The sequence below is a fragment of the Protomyctophum bolini genome (genome assembly GCF_963924005.1).
Source record: "Protomyctophum bolini genome assembly, chromosome: 10".
Classification (NCBI taxonomy): Eukaryota; Metazoa; Chordata; class Actinopteri; order Myctophiformes; family Myctophidae; genus Protomyctophum; species Protomyctophum bolini.
The window spans coordinates 35352935-35370213 of NC_137871.1; the positions used below are offsets into that span (position 1 = coordinate 35352935).

At 42.9% G+C, this 17279-nt stretch overlaps 1 protein-coding gene across 1 annotated transcript; it reads right to left on the bottom strand.

Annotated features, from left to right (window-relative positions):
- Positions 1 to 435: 435 nt before the first annotated feature.
- Positions 436 to 14619, bottom strand: slc34a1b (solute carrier family 34 member 1b; the record flags this gene model as incomplete). Its single annotated transcript, XM_080773467.1, has 12 exons — positions 436 to 1041; positions 1475 to 1599; positions 4192 to 4308; positions 5364 to 5531; positions 6470 to 6590; positions 7231 to 7326; positions 8203 to 8398; positions 9173 to 9284; positions 11585 to 11728; positions 13248 to 13403; positions 13851 to 14018; positions 14559 to 14619. The coding sequence occupies 12 exons, from the start codon at positions 14617 to 14619 to the stop codon at positions 436 to 438; spliced, it is 2070 nt and encodes a 689-aa protein (XP_080629593.1).
- Between the last annotated feature and the right edge of the window lie 2660 nt (positions 14620 to 17279).

The following is a 17279-nucleotide window of genomic DNA, read 5'->3' on the forward strand; positions in this document are numbered from 1 at the left end:
TACCTCTAGCACATTGGAACGTTTAGTAATTATTAGTCTTACAATACAGTCCTTACACTTACACTCCGGGCCATAATTTGTGCGATTATTTCACCTGAAAATATATTTTTTGAGTATATTCAGTTGAAGAAAGGAAGGCTCGCAACAAACAAACACCATTTTGATTCCCACGAATCTTCGCCACGGAACATGAATATTCATGGCGATAAAGCGACGTGATTTTTAATTGGAACAAGGTTGATTTTTCTGCGCTTTTCCATAAAGCATAAGGATAGAGACATCAACTGTATAGAATAAATTTTATGCTACATATTCATTCGAGGTCTTCATAACGCCCCTGGTGTGTGAAGTTACCAGCTGCAAAGACATCAGACATGGTTGAAACGTGACTCTAGTATTGGGCTATAACGTGCGACCTAGAATCTCCATGCTCTGTTAGAGGGGAGTGCTGTTGCACCGCTCCAACCCCCTCAGTTTAAACACGCGTGCGCCTCCCGTGGTCTCATCCACATAGGCCAGGATGGGGTTGTCGTATGCAGCTGACTCCACCCTCCTCTGGGCAGAGGAAGGTGGAGGGTTAGGGTCTGTAGGGGTTGTCGGCAGTGTGGAGGCGGCTGCCTCGCCCTGCCCTCGTCTGCCCTCTGCGCGTCCGGGACCGCGGCAGACGGTCGCCCTGGCGATCAGGCGGTCGAGGGGTTTGAGGGAGCGCATCCACGGGGGCAGGAAGTCCCAGCTCCGCAGCGGGCTGGGCAGCGTGCGGGGGCTGTGGGACTGCATCAGGTTCACCACGGTGATGAACACGGTCACGCCCAGGAAGGGAGCGGCCACGCCCACCATGACCCGCCAGCCGGCCAGCGAGAGGCCCAGCACCAGTGCTGGGAACAGCAGGAAGCAGAGGAGCAGGTAGAGCACGGCGAACCAGCGGTACTTGGCGGTGCGCTCGCCCAGGACTCCAGCCATCCTGATGGGCAGGCGAGTGGCGGGCACGGGGTACCACAGCAAGATGCCAAAGACATTGAAGAGGAAGTGACACAAGGCAATCTAAAAGAAGTACAAGGGTCAAGATAGAAGGCGCCTATAGTTGCCTACACAATAAAATCCTTGGTGCGGCGTAGTTTTGCAGATTTTTTGCTGAATACAAAATAAATATAAAGGCGAGTGCACTTTCCAGAGACCATTTAGCGCCTAGCGCCTTTTGGGTAGGCCCTAAAATGATGATCGCTGGGAATTATTTTGGGTAGCTCTTATTCCGGTTGTGGTTCCAATCTGATGACTATTTACAAACCAGTGACTACAACATCACGTATGATATCATCCGCTCCCGACCGGATCACACAGCGATTCAGTTAACACAGACACAGGCTTTCCTCCAAGGTGGAAAGCCTGGTGAAGCGAGGTTACCTGAATGGCAGCAGCCAGCTTGTCTCCAGGGCTGGCCAGGCCTGCTAGAAGGGCGGTAGCAGTGGTTCTGTACCTGAATGGCAGCAGCCAGCTTGTCTCCAGGACTGGCCAGGGCTGCTAGAAGGGCGGTAGCAGTGGTTCCAATGTTGGAGCCCAGTGTCAGGGGGTACGCCCTCTCCAGGCTGATCACGCCCATGCCTGAAGGTAGAGCACCAATAACATGGTTGTTGTAATCACCAAATGGGCTCTATATGCACACACGCCATTTTGGAAAGAACTTGGGGCCCTTTCATAAAAGGCTAAATGCTCAAAGAACTTGGGCCACTTTCCTACTTCCTTCACAGGTGTTACCGCTGATAAGGTTCTGTTCCATTCTGGGCAAACAGAGTCAGTGTGCTGCTAGCCCCGATACCCAGGCTTTCATTTAGTGTGCTGCTAGTCCAGAGATGTATGAATTTCTGCCTCTGTGGGGGATATCTACATGCAAATTTCATGACCATTGACCAATGGCATTGTAAGACAATGAACATCAATGATGATATTTAGGTGAAAAAAAGAACAGAAAAAAATGTAATATAAATGTAAAAAATATAAATATAAAAATGTTGCCCAAAAGCATGGCTGGGGCCTGCAGGCAGCTGCAGGGTCAATAGGTCCTACTCAGAGAGACATTTCGTACTCAAACGGACATACGGACGGACAGACAGGCACACATATATGTAGCTGTGCATTGGAGACTATGAAACAACGTTTGTCTAATCTAACCTTAGACCGCGAAAAAAAAACTTTCATTTTTAAACAATTTATAACCCATTTTTAGATGGCCATTTAGACATATTTTAGACGTCTAAAAGCCTGAAAAATGCTCAGTGGGAACAGTTACAGCACAGTATAATAAAGTGTTGCATTCTAAAAAGTGAAATAATGTCAAGTGCAGTTCAATCCAATTTCAGTTCAGTTTACTTTGGAGGATGGGGAGGGGAGGGGGGGGGAGGGCATTGGCAAGGGGGAAAGTTTATTTCTAATCCTCACTCTCCTCTGGAATAAGCTATGGTTCATCCCCCCTAATAGCTTTCTTTTCCAAGGGCAGGGAGGTAAAAACATGCTCAAAGAAATAAATCCTCACTATTCGCACCTGAAGATGGAATCAATGCCTACAGTACGTTTTTCCCATGACTCTCTGCTCCGTGCATTATGTTATGGGATTTGAAGTTGAGCACGATTTCTTGTATTTGGTTTTCAATAAAATGGATGTGTAAAGTCAAAGAAAAACTTGAAAAAGAACGTACAGAGTTAGGGCCGATTCATACTCCTATTTTACCACTGTTTCTGCGCTGTAGTGCCGAAATGACTTCGGCCTTGTCAGACATTTTCAGTAGCACCGAAGATACGACTTTAGGGCGAACCTCAAATGACGTCACATTGTAGGCTCTACAGCGCCGAACCGACTTTTATTCGGCTCTAAAATAGGAGTATGAATCGGCCCTTAGACATAACTCTGGGACAGACAATAGACTGAGGTAAATAATAATAATACTACATTTGATTTGAGAGGACCTTTCTCCGACTCAAGGACACTTAAGGAGTGGGAGGGAGAGAGAGAGAGAGAGAGAGAGAGAGAGAGAGAGAGAGAGAGAGAGAGAGAGAGAGAGAGAGAGAGAGAGAGAGAGAGAGAGAGAGAGAGAGAGAGAGAGAGAGAGAGAGAGAGAGAGAGAGAGAGAGAGAGAGATGTTTTGGTGCTGCTGGTAGTACACTGTATAAGCCTCTTTCAAAAATGATATTGATACATCATTGGAATGATGAGCCCCACATCGTTTCACTGCTATAAGAGCTTTCTGATTGCGTTTCCATTGCTGAGATGCTTCATCTAATATAACTATAACCACCCTGTGGGTTACATGAATTGCAAAGCAATATAAACGCCCCAAAAGGACAGCAGTAAACAAGCTTATCACGCCGCCTGAAGAATCATGCCTTGGATTACTGTAAAGTCTAGCCTGCAGGCAGTGAGGCAGGTATGAAAAACATTGTTTTTGTTTATCCTGGAACGAATCTCAGCTAAGGTCTGTCCACAGCAGGAGCACCATGTCCCTGCTGTGAGAAACCTCAGCACGATACAGAACAGATCAGTATTTTCTATTTGGTGGACAAATGTGTTATCATTGTGCTATCATATTTTGCAAGACAACATATACTGTAGTATAGGGAGTTGGATTTTGTCATGATATAATTATTATTATTTGTATGTATTTTTTAATATAATTGAGTGATTGAGTTATGAGTTTTATTTCAAGGACATAGTCACATAATATATGTTTGAGTCCTATATACAGGTTTAATGTTTGTTTTTAGTTACAATTTACAATTTAGGGATTTAGCAGACGCTCTTAATGGGAATACATCACATAAAAAGCATTTATCATGAAACATGCGTAAGCTAAGAAGGTAACAGTGGAATATAATGAATATACATAAACTATACATATATACTATACTATGCTATACATATGTACGTGCTATGACTACATATAATGCAATTATAGTGCCGTCTACATAACATGCTATAAGTCATTGACAATGAAGGGAAACTTTACGTCATATTGTCCAACATTTCATCATATTGTCTGTTTATTGTTAATGACATTTAATATTTGTGTTGGCACCGTTTGTTTTACATCACCATTACATCACCTAATCAACATGAGTTATAGACTTTATATATATATTAGCGCCAATCCCTTCACACGGGTGCTGTGATGTTTTATTACACATGGGCCAGGGGTCACTCACCTATCAGTGGGGTCAATGCTGAAGTGAAAACAGAGCTGCTCTGGACAATGAATGTCATCCCTGCACCCATCAACATGGCCACATATCCCGCCAGCCAGCCAAATGGGTACGGTAAATCTATTGTGGCGGAGAGAGAGATGAGATATTAATACCATTTTTCATTATTTGGTTTGCTACTCATTCTTCATTGCTGTCAGCTGTTGACGTTATAGGATTACGTGTTAGGATTAACCAGTGGTAGAAAAAGTACTCAATCTTTTTTGCTTAAATAAAAGTATCGATACTGCTCTGTTACAAGTAAAAGTCCATAATTAAAAAAGGTACAAAGGTATTGGTATCAAAATGTACATAAAGTACTAAAAGTGTATACTCATTATACATTATGCACTCATTTCACATGTGTATAAAATTTAAAGAAATTATACAAATCTTTTGGAAATAGCAGATCTACAAGCTCACGATCAACTATTAAAACAATGTATATAGGGCTGATGTATTGACTGTATGTTTTGTAATAACATAAACTATAGTAACTAAAGTTCTCAAATAATTGTAGTGGAGTCAAAGTACAATATTTGCCTCTGAGATGTAGTGGAGTAAAAGTAAAAAAGTACATAAAAATTGCAAATACTCCAGTAAAAAATACCCCCAAAAGAATCTTACTCAAGTACGGTACCGGTACTTGAGTAAATGTACACTTTACTTTACACCACTGGGATTAACCCCAACCTCAACCCTAACCCCAATATGTGACATGCTGCGGTGCGACAGTTTGGCTGACAACACTGCACTGATGTTGGAATTTGTGGAGGGCAGCGATCCAGGAATCCCGAGTTGGTGTTGGCTAGACCTCACTCTCGCAGCAACTAACTAACTAACTAACTATATGTACCTTGATCTATCTCGCATGACTGAATCAAGCCATTTTTTTGAGTGGTGCAACCACTCCTACAACCAGCAATGTCTGTGCGTACCTATGTGGCTATATGTGGCCATGAGCACGAGTATATGACTTATTTGTACCAGTAGGGGGTGCCAGAAACAGAGAGGGATAGTGCTGCTGTGTTGCCTGCTAATGAGAGAGAGAGAGAGAGAGAGAGAGAGGTGGGGGGGGTTGCACCACTCAGTTCACACGGGTGTGATTTTTTAAATAATAATCAAGGTCTGCCCACCTGTGTTAATGACCTTCTGGATGACCTTTGCCACTTGGCCTTTCAGAAGGGAGTTGAGCAACTTGACCAGGATGGCCAGACAGGTGCAGAGGACAACCAGGGAACATGCCAGAAGGATGAGCCCCACAGCCAGGTCTGACAGCTGGGCCGACGCAAACAGGTGCCTGCCTGACCACAGCAGACAACACTGGGGATGAATCATTCGGCGCACGCCATTTCACACTGGCAAAAAGATTGCAGATAAACAACAGCTTGCATTCCCTTCTCTTGCATATTGTACCTTAGTGGGACTTTCTGTAGTCTCGTTTGGAGTCTCTAGTCATGGTGCAGTGGGAGAGAGGAGAGCGGGCTTACTGTCCCATTGGCCGTAGGCGTGCGGCTTACTGTCCCATTGGCCGTGGGGCTTACTGTCCCACTGGCCGTGGGGCTTAGTGTTAGCCTGGCTAATAAGCCAGACCGAATCAGCCATTGGCAAAAAAGAATTGCCACACGACAGTGTGATTTGAGTCTGGCTTATTAGCCAGGCTAGCTTAGTGTCCCAGCAGAAGGGTGAAATCAAGACCCCAACCCGACCTGAAGCAAAATGGACATGGTGGCCGATAGTAGGTGCTGCAGCTCGAGCAGCATTGGGCCGATGGCGTCACTATGGGTGAGGGTGACGCTCGTTATGGCCCATATGGCTCGTTAAAAGCTACAGGCTATGGGAGCTTTTATTGAGAAAAATCGGTTTGAGGGAAAAGGAAGTTGCTGCCCCGTTGTTCCTGCCTGTCGACTACAAAACAATACCACACCATGACGTAACGATATCATCTGCTCCCGACAGGATCATACAGACTTTTGAAACAGAGACCATGCAGGCTTTCCTCCGAGGTGCTGGAAAGCCTGGTGAGGCGAGGTTACACGTGACTAGACTAGACAGTCTGATCATTGATCAGCTCTGCATGCTGATACAAACGACTGCAAATTGGGTAATACTTAAGATAATACTTCTAAAGCATAGTGTACTGTATAAAAGCATTTCATGTAATGCACAATATAATAGGCATGCATATGTTTCATATCAAAACAATGAGGTACTGTCTGAGTTGTAGTATAAATTAACTCACATCTCTGAACGCTGATCTCTGTAGTCAAGTTCTGTTTAATCGAGGTCATGTCATCAACCAGCCAACAGGGAGCGCCGCTGCTACAGTTGACTGGACCACTGGAGCTCAGGTTCACTGTGGGCTGAAGAAACAGACGCATAGGAAGGTGAGAGGAAAGGCAGTGATGGTTTGGCATGATGAACCCATGGGTCGTGCACAGAGAGACACGAGGTAGTGCTATAAAGCATGCATGCATGGCAACTGGTGGCCCGGGGGCCACATGCCATCACCATCACTTAATGCGGCTGGCCCGCAGGTTAATATCAGAATACTGATATATTATTGATTTCAGCTAATTACTAGTATTGTCTTTTTTATGTCTACTGTATTTGTATTTAGTTCATGGAGTTAACATGGCTATAACTAAATAGCCAACTGTCGTGGCTATTTTTGCCACGACAGTAATATGCAACGTGGCCCTCTGGAGTGAGTGTGGAACTATAGTGATAACTTTAACGTTTGCCTGTTATCTCTCCTATGGTACCACATCAATACAGCACAGAATTTTGGATAAAATCTTATAGAACGACTCGAGAACCAAAATGTTCTTTATTTTTGGGCCCGAGAGAGGCTAAATCTGATCAAACGGTGGTCCCACTGGTCCCTGGCTCAAATGCTGAATTAATAATGGGCAAAGAAAAGGGTTGAATAAAAGAAAACCCATGTGTACAGAAGATATTAAACAGCGTTCATGATGTGACTGGTAAATAAATGTCTAATACCATGGCGAGGTCAGCCTGACACCAGCGTTTCACCAGGCTCCTGTTCCTCATGCTTTCATCTCCCATGGCGAGACCCATGATCACATCCTTGTCCAACTGTGGGAGGAATTGGAAGCAAAATAATGTCTAAACTTTAGTTTACAGCACTGTCAGTGCTGTAAACTAAAAGTTTATACCTCAAAAGTACTGTAACATTTTGAGGTATACTTACTTTACCGGAGTATTTCCACATTTCTGTATTTTTACTTCTACTCCACTACTGTACATCTCAGAGGCAAATATTGTACTTTTACTCCACTATAATCATTTGAAAACTTTAGTTTAATACCAGTTACTTTGTTGATTTAGGTTATAATTACAAAACTTCAACCCTATATATTTCAGTAATTTGAAAATAGCAAGCTCACAGTGTGTCACATTTTGAGCTAGTAGACCTGCTATTTTTTTTGTTATACATTTTATAGATTTGAAAACTTGTGAGCTTATGAGTAAAGTGATTCAGAATGTATGCCAATAATCATTGTCACCTTTTCACTTATAAAGCCCTGGTTGGAAAACTACCACCATTATTTCTCATCCATGCTCATCCATCAGAAACCTAGTCACATTTTAACTCACTCCAGTGATTGGCTAGGCCTTCTGGCTCCATTTTGCCAACTCTGAGCTGGGAAATGCTGCTTTCAGCATCGGTGCACCCAATTCTTGGCATCTTTTACAGCAAGAACTTAAACTGAACACCCTAGCATCAATATTGGCCATTTTAGGAACATACTTAATTAAAGCGTGCATTACCTGTATGTACGTAACTGTTTTAACTGATTGCTGTCAACATGTAACAGTTTTTAGGTATTTGTTGTTAACTTATAGTTTTTCTTTGTTCTCGTGTTGTTGTATCATTGTCGTTTGTGTAATCTCGGCATCATTGTAAATGATTTCTCAGAGAATTTAAATGAACGCCGCCTGGTTCCTTACCTGTATGATGAGCTTGGTGACGGGTTCGGTAATGACCTTGAGCATCTCAGGAGCATCCGGCCCACTCTGCAGGCTGAAGCAGGTGACCATGAGGTGGGCCAGCCGGGAGATCAGGCCGGTCGCCACTTCCAGGGGCAGCAGAACCAGCACCGACAGCCAGTTGAAGCAGTCATGGATCGTGGCCCCAGCGAATGCACTGTACAATGGATTTAATCATTTCCAATGTTATGCTTCACAGTATTGTGTATGTGTGTGTATATGAAATGATTGGAGCATTTACACTGCGTACAATCAATACGTAACACAACAGGCCACAGATGAGGTAATGAACCATGTTTTAAATTGTGAGTTTTATGTCAAGTTCTGCAGGGGTGATTGGCATGTTGGCTTATGGTGGACATTTTTGCTCAAGATAAAATGTATTACACCATTAGACAGGCTTTAGATAGCTTTAAGTTTAAAGCACAGCTCAAGACCTATTTCTTCACTCTTGCTTTTAGTTGATTTTAAATTCCATGTTGTTATTCATGTCCTCACTGATTTGCGTGATTCACCGCCTCTCATTATTTTAATGTTGATTTATGCTTCGTGCTTTACTTTACTTTACTTTATTGCTCTGCAGAGCACTTTGAGCTGCATTTCATGTCATGTAATGTTTCTACACAAATAAAGTATATTTTTATTTGGCTACTACTGTATGTGGACCTATAATGCATTGCACCTTATATGTACCGTATATGTATATACGGTACATATACCTAGCAAACAGCCCAAAAGACGGAGCTTGCATGCACAAAAACAAATTTCACCAGCATGATTCATAGTTGTAAAACCTGCGACGTGACTAACGTGATTCTGACATGCTCTGCTATCGGGATGGATAAATCTGGCTTTAGGCTTCAAGTCACATACAGAGGCAATGAAAAGCAGCATGTCATGTTTGATTGTATGTCTTACCACCCGAACACACCGTTTAAAGTCATCCCTCTCGGCTGCTTGCATCATGGCCACCATGGTGTTTGTGACCGACGTTCCAATGTTGGAGCCCATGATGATAGGAACGGCTGATCGTACCCCCAGTACTATATGAAACAGAGACATGCTATTATGCATATGTGGCACACACCCATAATTCATGGAGTATATCTCTCACCTGGCATTACAACTAGAATGCATTTACATAAGTGCAAAGGACACCACATTGGTGTGTGTGTGTGTGTGTGTGTGTGTGTGTGTGTGTGTGTGTGTGAGGAAGGAAGGTTGCCCATATGAGTATCCCCTTGACATACGGATGTGGGAGCATGCGCACACACAGTGCACACATGGGTTAGTTACACGGGGTGATATGCAAGTTTGATGATTAAATATGATATGACCCTTCACCTTTCATCTGGCATCCAAACTTTGATAGGCGATGAGAGCTGATTTCAATTTGCAAGGCAATTAACTCCAGAGGGAGGTTTAATGTTTAGGGCATCCATGCATGTCATATGCGCACGTGCACACACACACACACACACACACACACTTTTAGTATGATGAATGCAATGCAGTGGCTTAGGAGGTCTAGTAGATACTAGGTAGTAGATTAGGCCGGGGGCCACAACTGTAGAATGATTGTGTGTGGGGGGCCGCACAGCGTGCACGCACATGGACATTTTGTGGGTTCTCAAAATGCTTTTTTTTTTTTTTACAATCATGATTTATGTATACAGTATATAATATATGTCTGCAAAGTTATGAGCAGGATAATCTGTCTATACGGGTATATGCTACCTTAGAATAGATGTAGACCTATTTGACAGTGCATAAACATAATTGCCGTGGCATTAACGACTGTCTCATTTCTCTCCAAAAGCCCTTGACTATGATTGAGGATTACTGTCATTATGGTATCCTCACACTTCATATTGCACTTCATATCGCACTCTAAATGGAGCACATCACCTATTTTCAACCTTCGTATAACTGGTCCTACTTTAATAAAATATGGCACAAGTCTCATTAGTGCAAGGGCAAGAAAGGCAATTCAGAAACCTTTCAAAGCACAACTGCGACCTTTTTCATCCTGCATACAGCATCCTCAAATAGAAGCCAACGTTCTTGCATTAGTTTATAAAAAATTATCTTGTTTTAAATGACCAAACCTTCCTACCGGCTACCGCTGATGTCACTGTAGTCATGGTTTCTGAAGTGTCCACAGCCCTCCTCTGAGACACGGACCAAGTAGACAGAAATGGTACCATCTTATGAGTATTTGTGAGGACCTATTATATAAAGATAGATTGAAACTGGTCCTTTAACTTCAATTTACAGACCCTCTTAATCCAGAGCGATTTACAGTAAGCAAAAACAAGACATGTTAACATCAAATTAAAGGGTGTGTACCACTGTTCCCGAAGAGCAGTGTAATGTGTGAATGAACTTTATGTACAAACTACATACAGTACTGGAGTATTTCCAATACTTTATCTCTACTCCACTACATCTCGGATACAAATATTGTACTTTTAACTCCACTACAATTATTTGAAAACTTCTAGTTACTTTGTAGATTTTGATTATTATTATTACTATTATTGCAAAGCATACATAATTAGCATACTATATTGAGTACTACTTTTGGTACTTTAAGTACATTTTGACCAATACTTTTGTACTTTTATCAAGTAAATATGAGAGGTATGGACTTTTACTTCTAACAGAGCATTTCTAAATTGGGTCATTGATACTTTTATAAGTTTTATAACCACCACTGACGTGCATGTTACACACCGTACTAATGTGTAATGGTGTTCCTCCGTAGCGGGCGGCGTGTGTGAATCAAGGTACATTATTCAGTGCATTTGAGTGTTCGGAAACACTAGTAGAAGAAGCACTATATATAAATGCTATCCATTTTCCATTCATGGGGTTTCAGAGCAGTCTCACTATACGGATAAACAAGCTGTTTAAAGGTGACCTCCATCCATTAGCAGCAGACTGCATACATACAGCACTTAAATCTGCTCTATAAAGTAAATCTATATTTGATATGATTCATCATCTCCATAATAGAGCAACCGTGAGATGAACAGATATTATTCACTCACACTTTGCTTATGGCAGTCCATCGATGTCGATGATGACGTTGCTCCAAATATAGTTTGAGATGATTATTGTTTTACACACACACACACACACACACACACACACACACACACACACACGATGACGGAGGTTGATTATAAAATGTAAGAAAATTAAATAAAAGCTTAATAATAAAATAAAGCTTGATTTGATTAATCATCTCCAGAAAGAGCCCTATAGACCAACCGAGACGAACAGATGGCATATATTCAATCTAAATCTCGCACGCGCGCGTCTCTCTCTGCCCACTCACGTCCAGACGCCACCAGGCTGACGATGATGGAGGAGGAGGTGGAGGAGCTCTGGACCAGCACAGTGACCAGTATGCCCACCACCAGACCGCCCACTGGGTTGGACAGCACCGCGTTCTCCTGGAGGATGTCCCCCGCTACTTTACCTATAGAGAGTGGTCAGGAGGAGGTGTTATCAATCTCAGAGGTACAGTACACAGTGACCAGTATGCCCACCACCAGGCCACCCACTGGGTTGGACAGCACAGCAAAAATATGACAAATCTTTGGATATATTCTTTCACAATGAACGTTTTAAGTCATAACTTTGCTTCGGGGGGGTCCCTGAAACTACATATCTTCAGATGGGGGTCTGCGGCCAAATTCAGATGAATCTGGGGGTCGTTGACATAGAAAAGGTTGAGCACGAATGACATAGAAACATAGGTTTTTCAGAAAACTGTCAGGATTTAGAAGCCTTTTTTTTAAATCAGCCTCAGGTCTAAATGGGATAAAATGGTAATATCGTTTTCTCAACTTTTATTTAAGAGGATTAGAGATATAGAATAGATGTAGACCAATTTCACAGTGCTCTGCCGTGCTCTATTGAAAGAGACCGTTTAATTTCTCTCCAAAAGCCCTTGAATATGATGGAATATGTATAAGTATTACTGTGATTATGGGGGGCACGGTGGCACAGTCAGTAGTGCTGTCGCCTCACAGCAGGTCCTGGGTTTGATTCCTGCTGTGGGCGCGTTCTCTCCTCTGCATCATCAGTGCCCATACCTGAGGCGCGGGGTTGGCGAAAGGGCCTTTCTGTGTGTAGTTTGCATGCATGTTCTGCCCGTGTCCCCTAGGGTAGAGATATACCCTCACAAAAAACATGCCGTAATCCTGGTCTATAAACTACCTCCTCATGGCCAGCCAGGTGGGCCTGATGGAGGGGAAAGGAACTGGTCAGAATAACGTGTTCCTTACTGGTCTCTAAACTACCTACTCATGGCCAGCCTGATGGGGGGGAAAGGAACTGGTCAGAATAACGTGTTCCTTCCACGCGCTACGTCCGGGCGGGGCCAACTCCCCCCTGTCAGGTGAAAAGAAGCAGCTTGGACTCCTCATGCATAGAAGGACACATGAGGTCAGTCCTGCCCCCCAGGTTGGCGCCCAGGATTACATTAGATAATTAATACTGGGTGAAAAAAGGATTACTGTGATTATGGTAAGCTCACATTTCATATCGCACACGCCACACTAGTCCCCAGTGCGCGCCAGTCGAATATCCCATACTGTACACACCTGGGTCATATCAGGACAACTCTAATAGTTAGTCAGTGTTTCATTCATTAGCCCAGAGTTCTCATTAACCTTTTCTGGGTCAGAGTCCACTGGTTGCAGCCTTTCGGCTGAACTGAACAAACATACTTTAGGTTCCTAATTATCTGTATCACAATGAAAAGGTCAAGGTTTTAACCTCTTAAACCCCAGGGGGAAAATCTGCAACATGGAAACGGAGACCGATTGGGTCTCCATTAACCCGCTGAGCGCTGTTCAGAGGTGGAGGTGATGCCCCGTTTTAAAGAGAGATGTGATATTATCAATAGAATATTGGGGGTACCACTTGCAATAACACTCACGGCCCAGTTAGTCAGTGACTCATTCGTGGACTAAAGGGTCCACTTGTCTTACCTCCTGCCAACTGGAAGGCAGAGCTCAGCGTATCCAAGGAACAGACGAAGAGGAAGAGGAGGAGGAGGAGCAGAGGGGCCTTGGAGATATTGATGCAGGAGTCCTTGATGCTTTGATGATGTGGATTGAAGCCAGTGGATGTCTCGGCAGAGTCGTCTGCTCAAAGCAAAGGGAGGAAGATAATGTTTTCACTGTGCTGTGGGGAGCCAAGCCGACGGATCTAATTATTCATTCCATTCATTTTTTATTAATTATTATGAACCTTCCCTCCAAGTGTTGTAATTGTAGCTCAGACGGTTTCTGAGGGAAAAATACTTCATGTGAGTTTTTGCATTGTCCTATGTAAGTCGATGGGAAATGTTAATGCACTACAAAATTAATTATTAATCAATCATTTTGTTAAGACCTCTGTAATATTATGGTCAATGCCATTGAGCTTGTACATGAATTATTTGTCACTTTTGCACGACAAAGCTGTCATAACAAATTACTAAATAGGGCATTCATTTTATGAATGAAATATGGAGATAATAATGATTAATTATACATAATTATTATGTACAAGGTTTCTACCCACCCGGTAAAATGTTCCCTTGATTGTACCTGTCTCTTTGAGGGAGATGTCTGCATCCGCAGGTGGAGTTTTTTGGGAGATGTGGTGGTTGTCGTTGTCACCCTCACAGCTGCCAATTAGGTCTAGGGTGGAGCCGAGCCCCGACTCCCTGTCTTCCTCCATCAGTAGCTTGGGTTTGGAGGACGACAACACCACCCCTGACAACAAACCACAACACAACATGCATGTAACTGGCAGACATTTATGTCAAGATTCCATTTTTGACATTTAAGCAGACAATAATATTACCATGAGAAACACAAAGCGATATCCCTGAAGTAAAACCATAACAGGTCTAATAATTATGGTCTAACTCTGCATGGTCTAACTCTGAGAGTGTACAAATGGAACCAAATGGGCCCGTTTGTATACTCTCAGACTTATGGGGGTCCTTGAAAATAAAACATTTGAGAAGTATAGTGGGCTCCTAATGTGCAGCCCGTGCCATACATCATGTACATAATAGTGTGATAGTAAATATCATTGTGTCGAGTCATACTCGGAAGAACCTGACTTTGAGTAATTGGGTCTTATGATCAAATAATCAAAATAAGAACATTATAATCATGGTGTGTAAAACTGAAAATCTAAGCCTATACAGACAAGGCCAAGCTAGTCTTTGCCACGGGCGGACGGATTGATGGACACAACATAACACATCTTTGTGTTACACGTTGCGTGGAGTGTAAAATCCTTACCACTGTAGTCCACGACCAGGCTCCTCCTAGACGACACTATTGTGATTGATCGAGACGACATAGTGGGTCACAACTCGACTGTGGCTGAGAAAGATAATGAAAACCACGTAGAGAGAGAGAGAGAGAGAGAGAGAGAGAGGGGGGAGAAATTCATGTAAAGATAAATTAATCCATTAACCACCTACAGTTTAAAGGAAACAGACACAGCATGGGCGAAATGTCTAGTTTGTAGACAGCCATTTGACCAGGTGCTGAGAGCAACAAATGAGCAATTACCAGGGGAACAAAGTCAGCCTGCATTTGTAATTAATTGGCAGCTGTCCTTGATGCAATAATGTCACCGCTTCAGCACAGATGCCAGGAGGCTGTTAATGTGCTTTAACAAATTAACATCTCGCCAGAATCAATAAGACAACAGTCATATAGACTAGACACTAGAGGGTATTGTTTGTGTGTGGCCAATCGAGTGGCAAAGTGAGTTTAAAGGTTTCATGACATTAATGTTCATTCATTTTTATTTTTCGTTTTTCTTTTAGGTTGCATGACCTCAATTACACCCAAACAACCTGAACTTTGAACATTCAGTGTATTTTCTGTGGTCTGGGGGTTTCTCTGGGGTTTGGAACATAATTGACATATAATGGGATTTGCCTGCCGTGACATCACAAACAGCAGGAAAATCAGAGCACTTGTTTGAGCCAGAAAACCCCACAGATCACAGAAAATCTACTGAATGTTAAAAGTTCAGGTTTTTTGGGTGCAATTGAGCTCAGAAAACCATAAAACAAAATAACAAAAACTTTTAAACCCCTTTAACGTTGTTTAACGTCGTTCAATGCAATCAGATGGGACTTTTCGGTTTGGATGCATGGGCTGTCAAGGCCAGGAAGTAGGGTTTTTTATTGGCCACTCAGTAGCTGTTCCCGCATAACCTCTGGCTATGTTATTGTATGTTGATGATGTCACACGCATACCCTCTATACATTTTTGACTGTCTCATCCTCCTAACTGAAGTGAAGATGCTAGTCAGATTTGAATGGTGTTAATTGGCTGAAACCATCCAGTTCACCAAAAGCCACTCTCACAGTAGGCCTACAAATGTCTTTTCCTTTTCACGTGACCAAACTATATGCCGCCAGTGATATGACGCAGACGATGCAGATGATGACGCAGAGGATGTTGCTTTAATGGCAGTATACTTAATTACAGTAATCACTGTGGCTAGACGAGCATTCTCTGTGGAAATTCTACAGCAGGCTGTACAGTATATGATGCTTTTGGACAGTGGTTTTCAACCAGTGGTCTGGGGACCGCCAGAGGCCCTTGAGGGGGTTCCAGGTGGTCAACTGCAGCTATATATCCAACAACAACAGAATATTCTTTGGTTTGTTTGGCCTCTTGTGTCCGAGGCTAAAGCTCATCGAATCGTGTTTCCGTGGCTGAAATGCCAAATAAATAATAATTGATGTGAAAATGGTTGAAAAACCACTGCTTTAGGAAATGCTGCTACTATATAAACTCAACCGCAGCTTAACAACATAACGTGTCTTTGGACGATGTGGTATTGTATGTAGGCTATGTCCCTCACTCAGCGACACAGTACTGCACGCACAGACTGCTGCTGTAGATAACACATTCTGCATCCGATTGTGTGTGTGTGTGTGTGTGTGTGTGTGTGTGTGTGTGTGTGTGTGTGCTGTTAATTGACAGCTGCATGAATTAGACTGAGCACATTGGTGAGAAAGAGACTAAATGGAAGGAAGACAAATACCCAATAATACATATATTTGGCACTGTAGTTGGCATTCTAAAATTCCCATTACAGTGTGTGTGTGTGTGTGTGTGTGTGTGTGTGTGTGTGTGTGTGTGTGTGTGTGTGTGTGTGCACACGCTGTCCCCGGTGCTGAATGGAGCAGAGATAGACAGGGCACATCACTTTTCATAGCTATAAGTACAACTGAATAGATAGACAAATTCAGAAACGGGTCTCATGGTCGCAGCTTACGTATTTCCTGTAGGCGGAGCCGACATAGCTGCGGGGTAAACCCCGCAAGTACCTTAAATTATACCTCCTCTATACTAAGCATATGAGGTATTAGCCCCGCAAGCAGAACCCGAATGTAGTAAAGTTTCTGACACTTTTATGACTTTACCCATTGGGTCCTGTTTCACGCTGGGCTGCCGCCAGTTACGCACACACAAATACAATGTAAACACGCCATGAGACGGACTTCTGCGCGCTTTTACCATGTTTATTCATGTATTGACTTACGAATGTGTGAACTATAAGTACCTTACATACCATACCGACACATCTCCTGTGAAGCCGTTAAGTATTTTTAATCCATGATTGATTAAAAATGTCGCTTCTTCCTACCTTGTTTATTGACACCTCATTGTACCGCCTATCTGGCTAGCTAGTGGTGCTACAGCTATGACGGAGCAGATCAGAGGCAGGGACATAGCCCGCAAAGCCAACCGCACATCGAGAGGCGGTACAATAAACGGTAAATAAACAAGAAGAAATCAAAGCGACATTTTTAATCAAACATGGATTAAAAATACTTAACGGCTTCCGCGACACAGGAGATTTTATCAGAGGTATGTAAGGTACTTATAGTTCGCACATCCGTAAACAAACACAATAAAAAGCGCGGTAATAGCGCGCCGATCGAAGAAAGGTTGAGTTTGTGTATATCCGCGTTCCAACAATCGCATTGG